Below are 23,685 nucleotides of genomic sequence, written 5' to 3' on the forward strand. Positions count from 1 at the left end.
TAAAGTCACGTAGGTAAAAAGTTTCAATTAAAGTTAATAAAATAAAATTATTTTTTTTACCGAAAAAACTAAGAGTATGTATCAGGCGTGCGGTAGCGTCTCGCCTGTGGTGTTTACGGTAACGCGTCTCGCTTAGCGTGTTTACGGTTAATGCGTCTCGCTTGGCGTGTTTACGGTAACGCGTCTCGCTTAGCGAGTTAACGGTAATGCGTCTCGCTTGTGGTGTTTACGGTAACGCGTCTCGCTTAGCGAGTTTACGGTAACGCGTCTCGCTTAGCGTGTTTACGGTAACGCGTCCTCGCTTAGGCGTGTTTACGGTAACGCGTCTCGCTTAGCGTGTTTACGGTAACTGCGTCTCGCTTAGCGTGTTTACGGTAACTGCGTCTCGCTTAGCGTGTTTACGGTAACACGTGTTTCGAGCCGCCTGCCAGCGTAGAGGGCATGGCGCATGCACCCGGTAACAGCGCCACCGTGCCCACTATCACCACCACAACCATCATCACCGCCGCCGCCAGCGAGAGCGGATAAACTTGCAACTCACTCGCGCGGAGGCTCCCAGAGAGACCCGTGGCCTCGTCTCCATACCGGGCCGGCGCTCTGAGCAGCGGTTTTGCTGGAGGCGCCATGGGGACGCTGCTGAGAGCTGCAAGGCCCGGGATGAGCCTCCTGGTCTCGGGGGCTCGGACCCACGGGCTTCGGGGCCTCCTGACGTCCGTGGTCCGTGCCCGGGGCCCTCTGTGGGACGCCGACAGGCAAACGCCTCCGTCGTGCTGGTCTTGTACGGCAGGCGGTAAGGGTGTTGCCATTGTCCTGTGTGCCGATCTTAAAGGAGCATTGAAAAATGTTGATACTCCGACTGATGCTCCTGCTGTTGTGGAGTGACTCATGCAGCCAGCTATGGCTGAAGGGTTTTGGTGGTACATGATTGTGAAAATTCGGTCACAGTTCCTATGGTCACTGTTTCATCGCTTTTATGGCTTTATTTTGGTGATTTTCGAAAAGTTTTTTGGTTTGGCCATGTTTGTTTGTTGTAGTACAGAGTTAGACTGATGGCCTTAATCTAAGTTGTCTTGTGGTTGTTGTGGTTGTTGTTTGACTTGCATCCCACTGGGATTTTTGCACACAGTGTTGGTGTACGGTGCTTTTTCTGCAATATTTTGCTGTCTTTTCTCGGATTTTCTGTTTGCACATAGTCACTTTAAGATGTTTTCTTGTTCATGTTTTTGTTTTTTGTTTGTTGCGGTTGTACCCGATTCAAGAGCCGAATGGCTCACTGGGCTATGCCTAATAAATTAACTTGAACTTCGCGACGCTCGAGGTTACTTAAAGTCAGTGCCTCGCTGCTCTATAGCATTAGACGAAGCCTGCCTACTTTCCCTGATGCCAACCACAACCTTAACGCATGCCCTAACTCTCACCATTGCCACTATACACTATTCACCTAGCGTTACACTAGCCCCGTCATCTAAAGCTGTATCCACGCACCACCAGCCTTAACCCAATAACTCAAACATTACAGCTGCCCTCACCCGAGCCGTGACACCAACCTCGCCTCAACCCTGGCCCTAAATTCAACTCCTACTCACGTTCACAGCGGTAATTCAAGCCCGGACGCCAACGTGTACGCCTTACCCTTGCCAGAGCTCCGAACATAATCGCCCTAAGCTCCATCTCTAGCCATAGCCCCAACCCTCCTGTTGTAAACCCAGCAAAAGCCCCCAAATCCTACCTCACCATAACCCTCAATTCAACCCGTAACTATCGGTGTCAAAAATCCGGATAGAGTAACAAACTCACATTTGCTCCATTACAGTATGAGATGATGTTGTTGCAGAAACAGGCCAAGGGTGTCTCTTGTATAAGATGTAAAGAGATGAGGATGTATGTGAAATGCAATTGCAAGTGAAGGTATAAAGCATCGACACAGCGCCCATGGGTTGGCGTAACGCACTTGTTGGCATGGACACGCATGGAGATTGTTGGGAGACATTCAGATTGTAGATAATGTTCGAGGCTTTGATATGAAGTGTGTTCTCTAATTCCTGTTATTGTCTGGAGTATCTATCAATGGATCCACCCCTGCGTTGTATTACATAACCCTAGGCAGTGTGCATAAGGAATGACAGCTATGAACGAGGGTTATACGCACGCCAGGTAGAGACATCCATCATGTTGACTGTTAAGAAAGTACGTGGGTTTGGGCAGTACACCTTGCTGACGAGATGTGATGGTTGGTGGTCGAGACTAACGTCGGAGTGGCAGCCACAAGAGGGAATGCATCTGAGAGGACGTCCGCTGTGGAAATGGAGAGGTGAAATCGCAGAGCCATGAGAGATGGTAATCGCTTGGGGAGTGCTTTATCCAGCAGTGGATTGGCCATGGCTGATTATGATTAATAAGGGTAAGCGTGGTGCTAACTTGCGGTGGCAGGGAATTGCCTGCCGCACTCCAAAGAGGTCTCGTTAACGCTTACCGAGATTGAAAGTGGACAGACGGCTTCTTGTGAACACTCCAATTCGTTATCAGTAGTTCATTACTTTGCAAAATAAAGGCGTGGTGGAAAAGCATTACAAAATGCACGCATGAGCATGATTTTTCCTGCATCTTCGTTTTAGCTCGCAGGTATCTTCTCACCGACGACGTCCTCCGGTTGAGGGAGTTTCAGCAGAGGAAGATCGCTGCAGCCTGCCTCATTTACGGGAAGAGAGGTACGTGACCACGTGTCCGGTGCACGCACGCAACCTCGTGTCGGTCCACTCCTGCATGAGGGTTTCTCCATTGCCGTGCGGATCGTGGGGGGATTGTTCACATTTCGCCACGCTGGGCAGTGCGGGTTGGTGAAGGTGGACAGAATAGAGGCGTTGGAACAGTGGTAGAGTACAACAATGGATTTTGCTGCACTGCCCTCTGCTGCCCACCATGTAGCCTAGCAGCAGCCTGATTGGTACCCACCCATCCGAGTCTTGTCCAGGCTTACACCTGCTTAGCTTGCGAGATCTGATGAGATCGGGCGCTTTCCGAGTGATATGGTCATAGGCGATGATAAATGTTATTGGCAGTCCCAGTCGCTCTCTGTAAGGGGGAAACTTGAGTTTTCAGTTGAGGCACATTGTTTGTCTTCAAGCTGGTCACATCAGTGGCTACACGAAAAATAAGTCATGAAATTTGGTTTTCCACTTAAATTGGCTACAATTCCAGATTTGACATGTTGAACAAATATCACTGATTGACATGTGATGAACCCTGTGCTGGATGCATAAGATCTGCTGCACGCTGTAATGTGGATATAAGGAGTTCTGTTGCAGTGACGTGTGAAATAATAACTCCACTGGCACAGGGTGATGCACTGCTTGCTGTGTGAGTTCAGAATAGAGATGCCTTCGTCTGATGACAAGTGACAGCATTTTTGCAATATAACTGGGAAAACAATATAAAAACGGTGCAGTGGTCAATATTCATCACCTGGTTAATGACAAGAAAATATACATTTTTGCGAAGGTTATATTCGTTAGTATTTTTTTAGTGTAAGACATTTATTTTATGTTTACTCATGAAAAATATACACTGCATTTCCTAAACCACCTTGTGCAGATTCGTACATGGCGCTGATGGAAGAGAAGCTTGCCAATCACCAGTTGATCCTCACGGAAGATTTAAAGACCGCCATTCATATATGTCAGACGCCAGTTGACGCACAGCTAATCATCAAGCTCGTATACAGGTCAGTTGATAATGGCCAGCAGTTGTTTATAAGAGCATCTAAAAGAAGATTATTAAAGGTTTCCAACCATGGTCGGAAGAGTTTGCGCATTGGCTCGATTCCTCCGTTTGTCTACGTGACGGAGGGCTTGCGATAACTGTTGTAAAGACGATCAAATGTCTACCAAACTAAAGTGTAAAATTGCGTTCCTTTAGGGGTCTAATCTTTGAGAAAACCGGCCAAATTGATGACATGTTACCCCAAATTTTTGAGACACAAACCAGAGCAGGACATGCGAATGAATTTTCCCCTGACTGCTTCTCATCGGTTTCCATACCGCTAATTGTATACCTACAAAGTCATGCATTTAAAATTGATTATCACACTCACGTTGCATGCAGTAGATTTTACGTGTAAAAATGTATATATTTTGCTTATTCACATGTGCCGTATGTAATAGGATGTGTGTTACCCCTGCAGCCACTAGAGACGCTATATTCACCACAATGTCGAAGCAAACGATGTTGAACCGAATCGCGACTTTAAATCGTGACGGTTAAGGGACAAAACTTAAAAACACACAAAATATGTTTGTCCACCAGGTGGTGTTTGTTGGGAGCAGGCAGATTCAATGGATGGAAAAAGTGAAATATTAAGTTCAATGTGCGACCATCGGTGGGGAAATGACACAATAAAAACTATCAACAGGGGATTTCAAAGTGTTCCAATGAAACTAGCATGGGTTATCGTTACAATAATATGTGTGTGTGTGTATGGGCTATCAAGTTTGTCCAGGGCACTCCTCGCTTCACTGAATAACGATGGGGTGGGTGAATCTTTCCACGTCGACTGCAGTCCAGAACCCAGTGCTGTTGACATTGACCCCGTGTCTGGCGCGATCATTGACTCGGTATTCTCGGCAGATATCACGCGGAGAACAGCAATCTCTTGTTGGGCGACTTTAATTTCGGTCCTCTGGTGTGTCGCCTCTTCTACGAGCTCGACATGGCCAAGGAAGCGGTGCAACTCCTGATGGACCGCGTGAGTCACTCCCGGCTCGGGTGCCGCCATGGACACTCGCCCACCCCTCCTCTTGTCCCCCTCCGCTCACTTACCGTAGCTTTAATTAAAAGAATTAGCTCCACGGCGAAGAATCGATCCGGTTCTCTCGCTTAAATAAACGCTGCCCGAATAATATTGTTTTGTGGAAAGTCAACAGTCTGATGGTTTAGCAAAACAAAAACATTTTTTAGAGGAAAATATTTGCTTTGCATGTGGTGATACAGAACGGAGGTCTGTTCACATACAGATAGTCCCCGGGTTGCAGAATACCCGACTTACGGAAATCCGACCTTACGTAAATGTTCCCATTATTAATCATCAAATTAAATGCACGGAAATGTTTGCGTTAGCTGCGTAAGCGCAAGTACTGCAGCGCGGTGAGGTTGCGGATGAACACCGTGGAGTGAGACGTAAGGCGAGCAGCCTTACGCCTCGCTCGAGCATCACGCGGATTATGGCAAATGGAATTTATCGTTGATTTTGGGGGGAAATTGTTCAGTTTCCGACACACAGAGATTTTTGGTTACGGATCATTCTCGGGAACCGAACCCTTTCCGTAACCTGGGGACTGTCTGTGTACGTGATGCTGTACTTTGAAAGAGGCGCAGTCTGACGAGGCCAGGTGGCACTGCTGAGATCCTGCAGTTGATGATGGCTTTCATCCACTCGTGATTGAACCACGTTATTATCCGTAGCCAGTTGATTTGCTTGATCGCACGAAAACAAAGCATCGCTTGAAGTTTGTTTGATTTTTTTTTGTATCATTTGTCAAAATTTTATCTCCTATGAGAATTGGTTTTGTCTTGCGACAAACATTTCTCCTCTGGATTAAAAAGGTAACTTGAAGGGATCTCGGAAGTAGTTCTGTGGAGTCTCCTTCTCTTGACCGGTCTCTGATACACGGGGTGATGATGAACGGTTACTGCAAGAGTTCTGAATGGACACTCAGTCCTGCAGCGCGATGCCGATAGAGCAACCATAATGACAAAAAAGATCATCACGATATGTTGACAAGAGTGAAATACGTCTTCCCATGTGTTCCAGAAATTGAAGGACTTCTTTGGCGACCACACGTCCTTTGCTGTCGTCACTGATATGCTGTACGAGAAAGAAGACTACGAAGGTAAGAGAAAGCACAAAGCTGAACAACCAAACTTTTTATTTCACCTGGCAAGGCCCACTGAGATTCGTAGCTCTTCGTCAGAAGCAACCCGGCCACAAATGATAGCTCAACGAAGTGGCTTATCGCGTGGAAATATATCGCGGCCAAATACTATAAATGCACGTTTCTGATCGTAAAACATATTTCATCATGCACGATAGCCCCCTGTTTTGGTAATATTTGATAACGTTTTATATCTCTGTCAAATCGTTGCTGATGAAGGCCTTTCCATTGTGTTGGTCAAGGGCATTGTTTGACCATACTTCACCACGCTTGTCAATGCGGGATGAGCTAAGAGGAGGGTGGCCAAGGACCTATTCAGATACCGCTCGCCGCTGATGTTAGCCGTGGCCGGGAATCGAACTGTGGTTGCAGGGTCCATAGCGCGGTATGCAAACACTAACCACCGTTTGACCCAGTAACTTAGTGTAAATCCACAACACCCATAGGTAACTTGGATACTGCATATCGTGCATTCAGATGCGCTTCTGCAGACAGCTATAACGGTTTTCCTTTCGATATTAGGAAGCCACTGAAGCTTTGCAACTTTTAAATCGAGATTGAAAGCTCACTTCTTTAGAACTGCTTTTTGTGTTTGGTTTGTTGTCCTTCACGCACACCTCCGCTTCGCACGGTTGGCTACGTACGGTGCGAAAGAAGTTCAACATACGCACTTACAAGCCTGATTGCCATGTGTCTCTTGTTCCTGGGAAACAGGCGAAGGTTGCGAACGACATTGTCAATTGACTAATTCTCCTTTATTGTTGTACTCTGCGCTGTTCTAGGCGCCTTGAACGTCATCAAAGAGATGCGGCAACGTGGGACTCAGTATACTAAAGACACGTACCTCCTGGCGCTGGCGCTGTGCTACAAACTGGTGAGCACTGCTGAAGCGAAGCCGGTGTTCCTTTGGCAGTGGCGTGTGGTGGGGGGGGGTTAGGTATGTAACGATAAATCGTATTGTGGTTGAGAATCTGGTCCTTTCTGTTTGTGTTTATTTTGTGTAAAGTGTTTACGCGAGCCCTGGTACCACCAGAGGGCGCTACGTTTATGGGGTACAGTGTTCATGGGGCAACTTCATTGACTCGTGACCCTTAATCGTGGTGGTGAAATTACAACGGGGGCGGTAAATGTGTGTTGTCTGCGATGGGTTCAACATTAAATGTGCAACCACCACAATGTCACAATTTAAGATTTGAATCATAAATGTTCATAAAGTCGTGACGTTATAGCACAACAGACTATGCTCTTATTATCATGACGATGATTCGCCTCGCTATGATGACGACTCATGCCGATGGGCTCCAGCTCACGGTCCGCTCGTTGCGTCCTCTGCGGGGGGTGGGGGGGGGCCCCGTTGCTTCCAGAACACGCGCGAGTCGTACGAGGTCTGCCAGAGCGTGCTGGACGACGCTGAGATCAACGTGCGCCCCGTCGCCCGGCGCGGATACTGCTTCGCCGTCATGCTGGCGATCAACCAGGTGCACGGGGGGGGGGGGGGGGGGGGGCAGCTGCTGCTGCCAACCCGCGTGGGCGGGAGGTGCCGCTTGCCGAGATGGACCACGTGATAATTGCACCGGCACGCACGTTAAAAACATCGCAGGGGAACGGTTAATCCGCAAACTTGGATGATCGGCCCGTGGGTAATTGAGAGTTACGTGTGTTTTTGAAGGACTTAATGAAAAGAATGTTTAGTTATTAATTGTTTTGCTTCTCCCCCCCCCCCCCCCCCCCCGCCCAATTGTGCTTTTGCTTAGGGAGATCTCAAAAATGCCAGGGCCCTGTACAGCCGCATCCTGAAGCCAAACTCCAAGGTGTGCCTCAATCTGCAGGTGAGTGCAGGACGGATGAGGAGCCTGGGCATGGAGGATTTTTACCATTGTATAGCTTTGGCAACAGATTGTAAATTTGCTTTCATCATCATCTTCAGTTAAAGGAAACATATACAATGTGACTGGGATTGGATAAACATCCATCCCATTGCCACAAAATTTGCCTGCAGGTTGCCTATTTGGGATTACAGCAGTAACATCACCCCCTCCTGCGAAACACTGGGCAGGACCCTCCTGAAAAAGAGTCTTGAGGGCAAATGAGTGCAATAACAGTAATTAAAAAATTGATTCTCATACTCATGATACATGCATAGAAGTGTGTGTGTACGAATCATTTACGTACAATGAATGCACCTTACATGAAGACAGGAAAATCTATTCAGGGGTGTTGTGGAAAAGCTTGACAACCCAAAGCTTGATATTCAGTTAATTTTGATGATACAATACAAACTATTAACAATGTGAGTTGTGAAGTTTTCCAATTAAGCAGGTTATCTTGCACTGTATTAGTGGGTTGTGAATTTAGATTTTTTTATTATCCAAGGAGAAACATCAATTCTTGAATGGCGTCATCAATCGCCACCCTACATCGCGACGATTCCCAGAGCCCCGTTGGGGTGGGTTGTTGACCTGTTCCTGGCCGGCGCCGTTGGTCCGCCCCCCCACGTGCCCTTTGCCCCCCCCCCCCCTCCATGGCAGGTCCTGCTGGCTGCGCTGACGGGCTCCCGCGCAGAGATGCTGCACCTCCTCAAGTGCGTGCGCGACGGGAACATCTCCGACTTCGTGCACAAGATCGAAATCTGTCGGGACGTGGTGAGCCGCGCCGTCGGGGCGGACTCGCGTGCGTGCCGCGGCACCGCAGGCCTGGCACGGCCCTCGGTCGTTGGTGGCAAGACCGACTCCCGTTAGCGAAGGGTTTTAAATCTTCTCGTCTCTTAGTCTTTTTGGCTGTTGAGATCATCGCCGGTTAGTCATCAATGACTGCAAATGAATGGCTGTGTTGAATTTGGTTTGAACTTAATTTTCCAGAAATCTATCTATCTATCTCTGAGGGGAAACATTTTTCTCGTTATGTACGTTGAACTTCTTTCGCACCGTACTTAGCCAACCATGCCAATCGGATGTAATATTGCAATGTGACGCATTCCTCTGTAGCAGGGCTGGTGACGGCGTGAAGTTCCCTTAATTTGGAGTAAGAGGTCATTGAAGAGAGGTGATCGGGTGGTTCAGAGTACGGAGCTGACACCGCTGAGATCGTGGGTTCTCAAGTTTAGCGAAGTTCATGTTCTCAACACGGTCGCCAATACAAAAAAAAAAACCTTCAGATGAAATTAGTTGTGCACTTAACCCGTTCCAATGCTGTACGTGTACGTCATCAGATTTTATTCCGATTCCTTTCCGATGACGTACATGTACATCATCAGTACGAAATCGAAAGACAACATAAAATAACTTTATCGGTACACAAGTCCATGCACGAGGGCGTGTGGTACAGTTTGGTGGCAGCTGTCATGGAGTGCGGTCGTGTCACTATAGTTCTCTGCGGCGAGTACAATGCCTTTAAAAACAACGGCACTCTGCCCTCTAAATGAGATTAACGCTGAACCGCTTGCTCGTTCCGAGATTCAGAGGTGCAACTTGCAGAGGTCTCGGAATGGAAAAGGGATTCATTTGGGTGAATTCCAGCACGCCTCATTGTGACCTTGACGGTCGCTTGCCTCCCGTTCCTCCTGCCCTGCCCAGATATCGCAGGTGCAAAGTTCGCTGGAGGGGGAGGCGGGCGACCCGGAGGGCGAGGATCTGCAGAACCTGTTGGGGCACCTGGAGCGGATGGGCCACATCTCGGCCATGCCGTTCGACACGCTGCTGTGCAGCAAGCCCAGGAGCCAGCGCAACCTCAGCGGCCAAGCGCCGAGGATGAAGGGCAGCCGCAGCGTGGGCAAACGCATCGGGGCGCTCAGCCAGACGCTGCTCACGGAATGACGAGGACGACGAGCGTTGGTGATGACCACTCCGCACGATGTGGCGCTGCGTTGGTTAAAATGTTATTGTCGCGCAAGGACAATTAGTCGATGAGGTCAATCAATCCACCAAACACTGCAATCGGCTGCTTTTCTGTGGTCAATTACTTTGGTCGCTTTGAGAATGAACTAAAACTGAACTAAAGTTATTTTTTTATTTTTTACCAGGTAAGGCCCACTGAGCTATATAGCAGAAGCGACCTGTCACAATTGGCAACTCAACGAAGTGGCTTATCGTGTGGAAAATTATAGCAGCCAAATAATCTGAACACATTTTTTAAAGTATGGAAGTAAAAACTGGAGGACACAGAGAAAAATCCACGTGACCATAGGGAGTACATGCAAACTCCAAATGTGCAGGCATCGGGGTCGAGATCGAACCCACGACCTCCTGTACACCAGAAGAGGTCGTTAACATCTCAACACCATGGTGTTTTTTTACATAAATGCGCACATTTTGAATGAAGTTGTAACCTCACTTGTCATGCGAAGATATGAACATTAACAGCCGGAGAAGTTGAATGAGCACCATTTTGCACCGCAAATGTTCCGTAAAACTCTTTGCTAAGCGCACAGGTCAACACAACCCTGCAGTGGGGGAGGTACGGCAAGGTTGAGAGGTCGCAAAGTCGAGACTTCTCAAGCGACCAGAAGTTCCACACGCATCAAGAAGCTAAATATCGCCGAGCCCAACACCACTCGGATCCTGGGTTAGAATCCGTGTTTACTCGGTTACTAATGGCTGCACAAAAAGCCATCGCGTTCAATTTTAATTCTGCCGTTTAATTTGGCAAAATTCCGGCTCTTTGACGATATTGGTTTCAACGTCAGGTGACACACATTGCTCGGCGGCAAGCGAAGGGGAAACTGCTGCCCACTACCGTGTGAAGCAGAGGTCGAGTGAAAGGATCTCGGGAAGGTCTGACGTTCACTTCCATGGGCTGTTCTTCGAACACAAAGGTCTTGCACTTCTCTGCGAGAGATTCAAATGGATGTTTCCCGTGTCGTGATAACGGTAGCACAACTTAGATATATTTCTGGGAAAAGTTTGTTGAAGTTAACACGCGATGAGAACTCCGTTTGACCCCATTCCCCGGGCACATCGAGCAGTGGGCCCGCTGTCTTTACCCCTAGGCAGCGTTTCATTTCTGCTGTGGTCTGGTGTCGGTGATATCTTTCAGTGTGATGCTCAAGCCACGTCGCTGCTCTGAATCGGGCTGGCTCGGCTCTTGAATGTGGCTGAACCGACGAGCGATGTTCCCATAGCAAATCCTTCCGAGTCAAACTAATCCCAAGTGAGCCTGGTAGATACCCCGGGCCCCCAGCTGAAGTGACCCATGCCGCACGCTTTTACCGGGGCTCACCCCAGCATTGGTTGCAACGTCGCAAGGGCAAATGGAAATTAAAGCACATGCTTTCTGGACGTAGCACGCTTAGTCAACCTTAAAACGCGCTAAAAATGTATTAGAACATATCGGGATGTATGTTGAACTTCTTTCACACCGTACGTAGCCAACTGCGCTAATCGGAGGTGCGGGAAAAGGACCACAAACTCGTGTAACCCAAATCTGCTTGAAGTCACATTCGTAAAAATTACACTTTCAGACTACTGTCAGACGGCACCATTGGCTACGGAGGGTTGGGTTAAGGAGGGCGGAACTCGCAGAGCCCGACGACTTGCGTGCAATGCTGGATTAAGCTAGTACGGGGCCTGTAGCATATGTCATTAAGGGGCCCTAAATAAAAAAACACATTTTAAAAATGTATTTGCATAGTAAGGTAATTGTAATTTTTTATTTGCTGTACAGCCAGATAATACGATAAAATCACTAACCTTAAACACCCGGTCGTTCATAAAAGTTGGAAGGCAGTATAGTACTATGGTAATAGAGCAAGTGCAGAATCACTGAACCGAAATTAATAGCTTAAAATCATTTAGGGGGGCCCTTGAAAGTGCGCGGCTCGTAGCAGATGTAGTTACTTTTGCTACGAGAATAATCCGGCACTGCTCACGCCGCGTGGAAACCCGTATCCAGGCCCTGGTGCCGATCCTGGGCCAGAACTGGGCTATTCCTGGGCCAGCAGAGCTCGGTTTCGGGTGGCCATGGAAACGAGGCATCGAACGCGGTGAGGCAAACCGGCCCGTGCCAAGAGCACTAAGCATGGGGCCTCAATCGTCAAGGTGGCCACGGGTCTTCTTTGGAGCTGACGTGAAGTGCGCATGACGTTTGTATGGAACACGTCTGTAAAAAGAAGTAAATGTAATCTTTTTTTTTGACGACAAGATGCATTGACTGTATTTAAATACAGAATAGGTTATCTTTAATAAAAAAAAATATGAAACGCAGCGTTGGGATTATGTACATTATTTCACATTCGTTATCAAATACTTGTATTTAATATGCTACGGAGCAGCTAAATTACGGCTTCTGTGTCGTCTCGTGGAGCGTTTGCCAATTTCCGGATTGGAATGTAATTTAATCTACAGGAAAACTAAAGGAATGGCTCATTAGAACATGTGTAATATAGCATGGGTGTGCAGCGGGTTATTAAAACAATCACTTGGATCAATCGTGGATGTACATAGAAGGCCAAATACACGTCCGTAGACTGTATAAGGTAATCATATCACGGAGTTTTGTCAATTCGCTGCTGGATACAGGCCTCCTTGTGCTGTGTCAGACATGTGACTTATACTAGTAGGAACCTCCTGGTTACACCAGTCCACAGGGGATTATTGTGTCCGTCCGTCGTGCATCCAAAAATGGGAGGGGTGGGGCTGGGTGGAGAGGGACTGAGTGGGGAGGGAGGAGCTGGGTGGGGAGGGGCTGGGTGGAGAGGGTGAGGGGGGGGCTGGGTGGGGAGGGGCTGGTCACCCCGTGGTGCCCTTATAAAACTCAACGTTTAACCTACTCACGCCGGCTTGTGCTGGCCCTCACAGTCGGGCATATTTGCGGAATACACCACGCCGCCGTTGACCCTGGCCATTGACCGAGCAACCCAACGTTCCTACCAGCTCCCTCCGCAGGAATGTGTTTTAACCGTACTTCACCATGATGGTCAATGCGTGTTTGCGATGGTCGGTCGAGGGGTGGAGAGGTGGGGGATAACCGGTTCAAATATCGCTCATTTTGTTGACCATGATCAGGAATCAAAACTCTGGCGGCTGGGTTCGGTCTGTAGTAGCGCAGTGCGCTGGCCACCACGGCGCCACCCCTCCACTCCAGAAGTTAAAACGTCTCGGTGCGATATCAAAAGTGATTGGCTTCACTTGAAGGGCCGTGGTGGGGGGAGAGGCGGAGGTTTCCCTGGCCACTTGCTCCTGGCTTGAGACGTCACTCTTCACGGCAGTGGGTTCTTATAACCTTCACTGCTCATATTTCACCCCCTTCGCTTCTCAATAGTTCATGTTAATAAATACGTAAAGTTTGATGAAACTAAGGAGTTGTACCATCGTGCCCGTGCTTAATTTGCGTTTCGACCTTCTAAGAAAGTCTGGCCATGTCTCGCAGCCCCAGAAAGGGCATTTTGCACCCCCAAGCGGTTGCGTGCACCCCAGGTTATAAGAGCCACCGCTTCACGGCATGGATTATTAGAACACTCAGCTGTACAAGAACTGCCCTCCTTAAAGGCCCCCTCCCCCCCGCGCCTCTTATTTTCCCATCGCTAAAAACAAGTCTGATCTCCTGGCAGCAAATTTATGGAATTGAGGGGGGAACCAAATACTAGCGAGCGTGGCTTTATCGAGTACAAATTATTTGCAGTTTTAAAAAAAGAATGAAGGTAGGATTATATTTTTTTTACACCAAACAAGCAGGAAAAGGATGTCCCAGATCTAGCTGAAGTCTTGACTCACGCGGTTTAAAGAGTGACTGACGGAGTACCTGGGGCTTTCCTTAGCCCGACGTCTCGTGCAGAAGGACAGCAACTGTGGGAATCCGGACACCCACGTGCTTATATATGGCCAAGACATACAAACTATAACAAACAGCCACGTGATTTGTTCGGAAACTATTTTTTGGGGTTAAATATGCCTTTTTCAGTACACGTTTTCAATAAATAAAAAGTTAACTGTAACACACCGCGGCGGTTTTCACTCACCCTCGAAGGTAACGGCGCGAAGGTGCGAGGAGGAATCACACAGACGAGGCGAAGAGGAGCCGCTGCCAACAATTTATCGAGCTCTGCGGTCCTACCTATATTAAGGTGTTACTGGACAATTAATGAGAGTTTACATGGAGCAACCCGGAGCTAACCCATTTGTTCGTATCTCTGAATGTTCGTAAGTAGAGGAGTGCCTGTACGGTTTTTAGTATACAGTAATTCCTCGTGAAACGCGGAAGATGCGTTCCCGAAAAATTCTGCGTTAAGTAAAAGACGCGTTGAGTGAAAACTATTACCCAAAAAAAAACGATAACCTTTGGCAAGATACAATGCACAGTTTGTACACACAGTAACTTGGCGGGACAATAACTGCCCTGTTCCTGTATCAATCCGCGTACCATATCACACCTCGCGTCTGCGCAACTCCCCCCCTTTGAAGCGCCGCGTTCCAGCGAAAACGCGTTTTGTGAGTAACGCGTTAAGCGAGGCCTTACCGTAATTACGAGTTGAGCAGAACTCGTGCGTGACGGAAGTCAGGGTGGCGAAGGTCACCTGGAATTTACCCAGCGTCACCTTCGCTCGGAAGACTACCCCCTACCCCCCCCCCCCCAGCAGTTTCCAGGTAGGGCTGAACGATTTGGGGAAAATGCCTAATTGCGATTTTTCTGACATTTTGCGATATGATTTGCGATTACATTTTTTTTAAGTCAAGCTTTAGTTAAATTTTTACTTTGTAATAGATTTAAAACATGTGATGGAGCATTACCACATGATACCATCAAAATATGAACTGCTCTATATGTTCTAGTGCATGGATGAGAACTTAAAATATATTAATTGCTTCCAACATGTATTTATTTAAATGTATTAATTGGAATAGAACACTCAAACATAGAACAATTGTTAAGTTAAATAAATAAAGTTATAATAATACATAATAAAACTATTCCAATAAGAAAGTACACTAATATGACTTTTCAAATCGCAAAAAATTGCAGCCTTTGCGATTTTCTAATCGCATTGTTTCAAATTGCGAATTCGATTTTAAATCCATCAATCGTTCAGCCCTACTTGCAGGGCAGCTGGATGTTACCACTTGCCTCGTGGCACAACAGTGTTTCCTCTCGGGTTCCACGTGCCCCGCCACCAGCATCGCCACGGATCGATCGAGCGAGGAAGCCTTCTCACGCGAGTCCTCTTCCCCCGTGGTTGTGTATCTCGAAAAGTGCCTTTTTAGCCCTCCCGATGTGTTTCCACGTCGTTCCGCGCCTTCTACAGGCACGGCGTCCCGACGTTTTCGCTCCGGCACGGCGACCGAATTTGCAAATGCGGAGACTTTGTAAGGAAGGCGTATCCTGGCGAGCACTTTTCCCCCCGATTCGAATCGGGAGCGACATTGCCCCGTCGCTCCCGAGCGCGTTTAGAAAGCGAGCCGGGCGTTGGATGTGAACTTCATGCAAGACAACAACATCATCACCATGTTTAACGACAGCACGTGCCGTAGCAGCAGCTGTTGTTGAACGAGAAATGTGAGTTGCGCGCGGTTTGAATGCAAAGCGATTTGCCAGTGAGTGACTTCAGCACCCCAGGTCTGGAGAGCGACGCGAATTGCTCAGTGACAGGGGTCTGAATGGCTTCGGGATGCATGTAGATTGTAGAGGATGTACGTTGAACTTATTTCGCACTGTACGTAGCCAATCATGCTTCTCGGAGGTGCAGGGGAAGGACGACGAACTAAACACAAAAGGCCGTTCTAAAGAAATGAATCGGTCGGAAGGGGCGTCTGTGTGTACACAAAAGTTATAATAAGCTTGCGTTCGTCGATTTTATTGTTGTACGCAATTGGACACTTAAGAGCAAACAGGGAAATATGGCATTAAAAAAATATAAGCACAACAAATATGTTTTGCTTTGCTGTAGATTTAATGCAATTAACACACGAAATAAGCCACGCGGGGAGGAAAAGTGGGCCGATATAAAACGTGCGCTTTTCTTAGGGATAATAAAGTTGTAAGGGTTGTGCCCGCACACTTGTTTTCATGGTTTGAACATTTTGGTACACTATAAAGCCATTTTACACTCGCACGTACATGATATGGACAGTTCCTGTTAAAACGTGTCTCTTAATAATATTGCCAGCACGATTCGAATTGCAATACTGCAATGTGAATTGTACAATTTATTCGCAAATATGTCAACTCTTCTCCAGAGCACGTAACATTACCATTCAGGATGATTACAAATGTCTCCAGAAATGACGGAGGCTTACATTAAATTACTAACCAGTCCTCAAAATAACTCATGAGCACGTGAGGTCCTGGAGTAATTTTCCCATTTCTACCATTATTATGCCTGTCTCTATTCAGATTCCTATTTCTTTTGTTCAATCAGTAGTAAAATTCCCAAAATGTGTCTGTTCAGATCAATGCTGAGCAGTGCATGTCGAACAACCGGTCAGTAAGAAGCACAGCGCAGAGGTGAATCAAAATAACACACATCGATAATACTGGTCAACACACTTTTTCTGGCATAAGGTATTCCAACGGTTTTAAGGTAATTTTGGGGTGCTGATTCCAACTCTGGCATCAGTTTTTGTCTATCACATTAGGTTTTTGAGATATCAAATATTGCATTTTTCAATAAAAACTGCAGAAGAAAAATATTAAATAAAAGTGGATATCTTACATAAAATTATATAAAAAACACACTATCCTAAAAATACAGCACCATATTTTAGCACTAAAGCAGTCACTGACTCGCAACAACTTGCAATCATAAAATCAATGAAAATGGGGTATGCCGATAGCATAAACATGAGATGTGATAGCGCAAATCTGAGATCAGACTTGGAATCAGCACCCTGAAATTAGTCTAAAACAGCTGCAAAAGTCCAGGCCAGAATTTTTTGTTGTTGTTGACCAGTGTAATAACTCTGCAGCCAGTGCCACGGCACAGATGTGACATGGGCCTTGATTCAAAGAATGAAATGGGGCCCCCTGTCCAAAAACCCCCTTTTTCATGGCCCCAGTAGCAGGACCCCTCCATCTCATAGGTGCCAGTGTCAGATGCATCTGCACACTCGATCGCTGCACCACTAACTGAATCCATACCTGTGACATGTCCATACCTCAAGCAGAGCCAAGGTGAGGGTCGCCCAGGTGTGGCTGTGTCCCAACACCTACTGCTCCCCCCCCCCACCTCACTCCATCAGTTATGCATCAGCCAACACCTCTTTCATGCGGTTGAGCATCTCACAAAGCATCGTCGTGTGCTGAGGTGACATCACAATTTCCTTGCGACACACAACTTCAACTGTTGGGCATTCGTACATTCGCAAATGAGCACGGAGCACCGACAAGCAGACACGACGGCACCATTGTTTTTGGCAAAAAAGCAAAACCACATGTAACATGTGCCACGCAGTCTCCTCAAATGTCCCTTAACAGCGCCTGAAAGCTACACTGCTACGGTGATAACTTGTGGACAATTCCGTGGTTAAGCGGCGTTAGAAAGGTGAATTATTGCGCTGTTCTTGCAATGACGCAACAAACTAAGGGTGAGGATCGGTGCGATGAGTTGTGCATGGGAACGCGAGAAGTCGTTTTGGTGCGGTGTCGTTATGCCTCTGTAATTGTGGTGCCATTTCCATTACATATACACTGGACAAGGTGACGGTGGTGGGTAGGGAAGCCGATAGTGGCTCACTCATGATGGGAAGGCAGGAAAGTGACTGACCTGGACTGTGACTTCCTTCGATTTAAATTGGATTTCTTAGAAAAGTTCCACATTGCAGTCAACCGCACGCCCGACAATGAGCACCAAGCAACCCAGTCCGGGTTTTCCAGCCACCCGCAGATTATGAAAAATAACCCCCACAGAAATTATGTGTCCCGTTATCACGTGTTCATTAAAGTCTTGGGAGGAAAAAAAACATCATCGACGAGCCTGAACACGGATCATTGTCATACTAGCCGAGAGTCATCTCGTATATTCCTGGTGTCTATGATTTACAGAGCCATTGTAGAAGGCAGGTGGAATTACTTTGTGCGCCCAATCGCATTGTTGTTTGTCATTGAAGCAGAAATATGCGCTGCCAATCCAATAAATGCCGAAATACGTGTGTGCTGCACTTTGTACGCGTCGTCTAATAAGTGGACGGCTGTGATGACTTCAGCTAAATTTAAAATGTGCAGGGGCTGGTTTATTAAAGGATTTGTACTTAAAAAATTGTAGACAGTGCTTAAGATTCCAGCCGACTCTGCCCTGGTCGACAACGCAGCAACATTTTTCCAACGGGGCGCCAACTTTTGGCAAAAACCTCTCGCGATATATCCTCGGCTGCTCGTCGCACGCCGACTCCGGTCGAGCAGCGACCTGGAAATGATTTGGCGAGAGACGAAGGCCCGGACATTGAGCACGTGACGTCGGCGGAGAAGAAGCCTGCTGCTGAGACGAATCCCCTCCGCGCGGCTCAGATTTGCGAGCGGAGCCAGTGGCAGCCGTGCCCGTTGATGTCTCCGCGGCGCTCGCACGCCGCCCCCGCCGCCGCCGCCCGCACGGTCCCTTTGTAGTCGTCCCAGCTCAACTGCACATCGCGCACGGAGATCGCCTGCAGGCCCCTCCTGTCGTCGCAATGGACCTCCTCGCACTTGACGTGGACGGGGCTCGTTTCCGTGCCCTCGGAGAAGGCGCGCGCCTCTTCCGGCGCCGTCCCGCCCGGCCTCTCGGCCACGCGCGCCGCCGCCGCCGCCGCCGGATCCCCCCCCGTGCACCCCGCCCGCGACAGATCGAACGGCTCCACCTGCTCCCAGAACGCCACGATGGCGCCGTCACGACCCCCGTCTTGGGGGGTCACGCGAGGCCCTCGCGGCAACTTGTCCGAGAGCGCCCGAGCTCCGGCTCGCGCGTTCGCCTTCGTCCGGCAGCGCACGCGGTGCTGAATCGCCGCCCGCGCCGCCGACGCCGCTGACGCTGACGACGACGTCGCGGCGGATTGGCGAAACGACGCCTCCAGCGACGCCGGCTCGATGCGGCGGAGGGGGGCGACCGTGACGGAGAGGGGGGGGCCCCCGGCGCGCGGCGCCCACGCGGTGGGGGGCTCCGGCAGGAGCGGCGCCGCGGCGTCGTCGCCGTCCCACGCGGAGCCGTGCGGCGTGCCGTGCTTCATCTTGGTGTGCCGCGTCAGGTTGCCCTTGAGCGTGAACTTGCTGGGGCAGTGCGAGCACTGGAAGGGCTTGCGCGAGGCGTGCAGGTGCAGGTGGCCCATCAGGTTGTGCAGGCGGTTAAACTGCTTCCCGCAGATCTGCCGTCGACAGCGCGGGGTTAGCACAGCGGACGCGCGACTCGGTGCGAGGTTGAACATGCGGCGGTAGCGCGGAGCCCGGTGCAAGGGATGAAATGCGCTCTCCTGTACAATCCACCCCCCTCCCCTTGTGGGGCCCTATGGAGAAGCATGGCCTGATACGAGTATATGCAGCGTACATTGTGTTTAGATGTTTCCATTCACAAGCATGGACTCGGTAATGTTTATGCCAAATATTGAGCTACGTGATTTCTAGGACGCGATTCATATCGCGGCAGGCACTCCGTCCCGATTGTCTACACCTATTAGATGCACGGCCAACGACCACATTACCTCGAATGTGCCCAATTCCACCAGTGCTCAGGAGCTAAGCGGGGATCAGCCCGGATCGTGCGGGGATGGAGTGACCACATTGCATGGCAGGGTGTGGATAGGCTGCAAGAGCAGTGCAGCAAAATCCACTGTTGTCCCGTACTTCTACGCTCACCAACCCCGCACGTGGCAGTGTGGGGAAGCGTGCTCAGGTGACCCCGACTCTCCGCACACCCGGGCGAGGCTCTCCTCATCCAGCAGTTGGATATCGACGAAGGGGGCTGTGCGTGCGTGTGCGTGCGCGTGCGTGCGCGTGCGTTCCCACCGGTGGGGTCGTCACGAGCCGCTGCTCGCAGCGGGGGCTGATGTTCGCACGGGGCGGGGGGGGGGGGGGAAGGGGCTCGTCAAGGGTGAATTGAATCAAACGGCGATGGAGTGACACGCTGAAAGATTTCAGTGATTTATTTGTGTTGCTCTTTATTTTGTAAGTGCACTTTGCGCGCAGGGACGCGTCGGGCCGCCGGGACCTCGGGGCCCGCGTGGTTCTTTTTGTTGTTCGAGGGCCACGAACCGCGGAGCTCGGCGACTGCAAGTGGGGGGGGGGGGTAAGGGGGGGGGGGGCTCGGTTATCGGCGATGGGGGAAGATTGCAAGGGCGGCCGTGGCACATTTATTTACCTCTATCTCGCCTCTCCCATCTATCGGCCTATCCATCCTTCCCTCCGTTGCTCCATTGCCATTGTACACACGTGCCAGTGCTGCACAGGTGCACGTGTACACGCGTGCGTGTTTGCGAGACGCACACGTACGTGGGCGTGGTGGCTAAGGGGCGGTGGCGCAGTGGTTAGCACGCTAGGCGATGTACCGGGCAACCCGAGTTCGATTGCCAGCGACGGCTCCCATCGGTGGCGATCGTCAGAAGCCATCCTGGGCCTCTATGAGCTCGACTTAGCCTTACGTGAAGAACGGGCACGATGTGTGTAGGGCATCTGGTGTGGCCGGAACCAGGTGTCGTCCCGGCCACACCACCACCTCACCCCCTCACCCATTCAGTCCATATGGCTACAGAGGGATGTCTCTCTTTGTGTTTTTTTTTGCACAACACGACTGTGATCCTGTGCTGTTCCACCGCACTTGCTATTGAAAGTGACAATCTGTTTTGGCGTCGGGACTCATGGCACCGTGAGCCACGTTGACAGTAACTCGTGAGCTGGCTAGAGCTTTATTGAGCTGGGACTGCATTTGGATTGAAATGCGATCCACTGAGAGAAGTTGGATCGAGATGTCCGATGTGATCAAACGATTTAATAGGCTTGGCATAGATCAAAGCTGCCGTTGCATTCGTTAAATGTATGTTTTACTGTACACGTTATATATATTTAAATTAATACTAGTTGTAAGTAAACGTGTCTTTCTGATAATGAGCGAATGGAGTGGGCTCGAGCCAGTGACAGATATTCCACATCACTGTGGCAGGGGAAAGTCTCCCCACGGAGAGTGTATTACAGAGTCAGCACTGCCGCTTGCCTACGTCTGCTGTGATTCAGTTCCGTGGGAGGGTGGCCCAATGTGTTAAACGTCTACAGGGACTCATCTACTTACGAACGAGTTAGGTTCCAGAGGTCTCATCTTCTTGGTTCTTTCGGTAAAGTCACGTAGAAGGAAAAAATTAAAATAATAAAAACAAAACATAATACAATTATTCTCACGACGTTTCGGCCACAACGCAAGCAGCCGTCCTCAGTCACTAAAGCTTTAAATCGAAATTGCAGAGGTCTGTTCGTAAGTCGATCTGTCCGCGAGTCCAAGTTTACTCCTGTCGATTCCAAACACGTTGTAGGGCGTGTACACTCAACACGGGAAATGGCTTTAAAAGTTGTATAATCTCCTGTGGATGTAGATACCACTGGCTCCTTACGTTCTGCAGATGCAGATGCCACCACCGCCATCTCTTGCGCAGCGGTTGAACTTACGACTCTCGGTCCGAACAGGCAACTGGACATACGGACCAGGTTTGTTTGTACCTTTGAAAGTTCGTAAGTAGAGGAGTCCCTGAACACCAAATACAGTTCTTGTCCCACTCTTTTTTATCTTTTTGCCCCCCTTTATTGGAACAAACTTCCCCCTCCACGCTAAAAGTCGTCACCTTCGCTCGCTACGTTTCCGCTCCTCACTCAAAGCGCACTTGTTGACCCTGAGCTCACCCCACGACGACTCCTTTCATCTCCCCCTCGTAAACACAACCCTTAGCGTTCCCTTCTTAATATTCTCATTACACGGCTATCACTCATTCACCCCATTCATTCACCCCATTCATTCACTCATTCACCCCATTAATTCATTCACCCCATTAATTCATTCGCCCCATTCATTCACTCATTCACCTTATTCACTCATTCGCTCCATTCATTCACTCATTCACCCCATTCATTAATTTACCCCATTCATTCACCCCATTCATTCATTCACTCCGTTAATGCATTCCACTCATGGTCATTGACTGTCATCAATTTCACCTTCACCGAATTCACGCATCATCGCAGATTCGCCCCCATTACTTCCTTTCCTCTAAATCATTCACCTCGCCTTCACCATTACATTCACACACACACACGTTGTTGTACCGTTGTTCATTCTTTGTAAAGCGCCTTGATCATGGAGCCATATTAAATTCCGTTAAAATAATGACAACTCCAGTAAAAAGGGTTAATTCTGAACAATTACCATAATCACTATCCTCCTCCTCTGTGCTCCTCTCTGTGAGCTTACGCACGTTTATTTTAAATATCGCCAGGATGCAGAGCTCACATTTGTGCTTTTTGCGACGGGAAGTCGGGGCAAAGACAAAAAAAATAGCAAAACGGGGAGGGAGAGAGAGAGAGAACAAAGCGAGAATTTTTTTTAAGACAAATGATTTTTTGACGAAATAACACATTTTGGCAGGATCAAAATTGGAAAAGATGCAAAGAACAGCGCGAGGACAAATAGTGAGGTCATGGGAAGAGGGAAGCTTGGAAGGGAGTGGGGTTTGGAGAGGCGACTGGGAGCGGGAAGTCGGCGAGGGAGGGACCTCCTTCCGAAAGCACTCATTGCCGGCCGCAGTGCGCCACGGGGCCTCGAGACTCCGCGCAAAAACAGCTCCGTGCCAGGAGACGCCAGGAGACGTTTGCTGATGCCGCTGCGTGCGGGCGCAAACGTCGCAGCGGCCGGGCCGCCAGCCCAGCCTGCCTGCCTCGCGTCCAGCATTTTACATATTTACGTTTTCCCGAGGTCGTTTTTATTTCGCCTGGTTTTTCTGTTTCATTCACCCGAAGTTGTATTCGCAGGTGCGCCGTTGGCGTCGCGTGATCGTCCACGTGAAGTGTCCGTTACAAACTCGTGGTTTCGTGAGCAGCACATCGCCCTCCGTGTTATGAGAGACTGGTCCGCGGAAGGCGATGTCGCAGAACTACTTCTGAGAACCCTCCGAGCGGCATTTTAATTCAACGATGCCGAGGGCGCTGCACTTTTCCCGCACGCCCTGCCCTGCAGAAATGTTCGTCGCATGGCAGTAGAACCAAAAATGTGAATAATTCTCAGCTGGAATTTAGCGAAATAAACCAACAGAAATGTATTCAGTGTGGTGCATTTTTTGCACAATCATTAGAGACGAGGCTGTGGGCATAAACTCCCTGCACTTGAGAAACCGAGTCAATGGCTCCTCAGTGCTCTGACACGACGATTTTAACCCCCCTAAGCCACCAAGTAGAGCCCTCCATCGGACCAGATACCCACGATACCCGCAGGTGACCCGCAAAGCGGGAGGGCCGAATCTAATGCTGCATCTTCTTGGTTCTTTCGGTAAAGTCACATAGAAGGGAAGTAATCAAATAATAAAAATAAAACATAATAAAACAATTCTCACGATGTTTCGGCCACAACGCAAGCAGCCGTCCTCAGGTGAAAACCAGGTCTGTCGAGGCGACAGCGTCTGAATGAACTGGTTTTCACCTGAGGACGGCTGCTTGCGTTGTGGCCGAAACGTCGTGAGAATTGTTTTTATTATGTTTTATTTTTATTATTTTATTACTTCCCTTCTACGTGACTTTACCGAAAGAACCAAGAAGATGAATCCCTGCAGTCACGAAAGCTTTAAATCGAAATCTGCTGCTGCATGTTCACGGCGTGCCGCTCGGATGCGGGACGGACGCG

The 23,685-nt window shown here is 49.1% G+C and overlaps 2 protein-coding genes across 2 annotated transcripts in view; one reads left to right on the forward strand and one right to left on the reverse strand.

Moving 5' to 3' along the window:
* The first annotated feature begins 399 nt into the window (after positions 1-399).
* On the forward strand, positions 400-12,132 carry PTCD2 (pentatricopeptide repeat domain 2). Its single transcript, XM_061570784.1, has 10 exons — positions 400-790; positions 2,616-2,708; positions 3,592-3,721; positions 4,624-4,741; positions 5,807-5,885; positions 6,710-6,801; positions 7,292-7,405; positions 7,682-7,756; positions 8,456-8,569; positions 9,500-12,132. The coding sequence occupies exons 1-10, from the start codon at positions 625-627 to the stop codon at positions 9,737-9,739; spliced, it is 1,221 nt and encodes a 406-aa protein (XP_061426768.1). The 5' UTR covers positions 400-624; the 3' UTR covers positions 9,740-12,132.
* Positions 12,133-15,711: 3,579 nt separating this feature from the next.
* Positions 15,712-23,685, reverse strand: part of LOC133354217 (zinc finger protein 768-like) — a 28,347-nt gene continuing 20,373 nt past the window's right edge. Inside the window, exon 7 of the mRNA XM_061570884.1 lies at positions 15,712-19,183. Within this exon, the coding sequence (XP_061426868.1) occupies positions 18,353-19,183 (831 nt within the window). The 3' untranslated portion in view covers positions 15,712-18,352. The remainder of the gene's footprint in view (positions 19,184-23,685) is intronic.

Source organism: Lethenteron reissneri, chromosome 46 (assembly GCF_015708825.2).
Source record: "Lethenteron reissneri isolate LAM-NWPU_2019-01 chromosome 46, ASM1570882v1, whole genome shotgun sequence".
NCBI lineage: Eukaryota > Metazoa > Chordata > Hyperoartia > Petromyzontiformes > Petromyzontidae > Lethenteron > Lethenteron reissneri.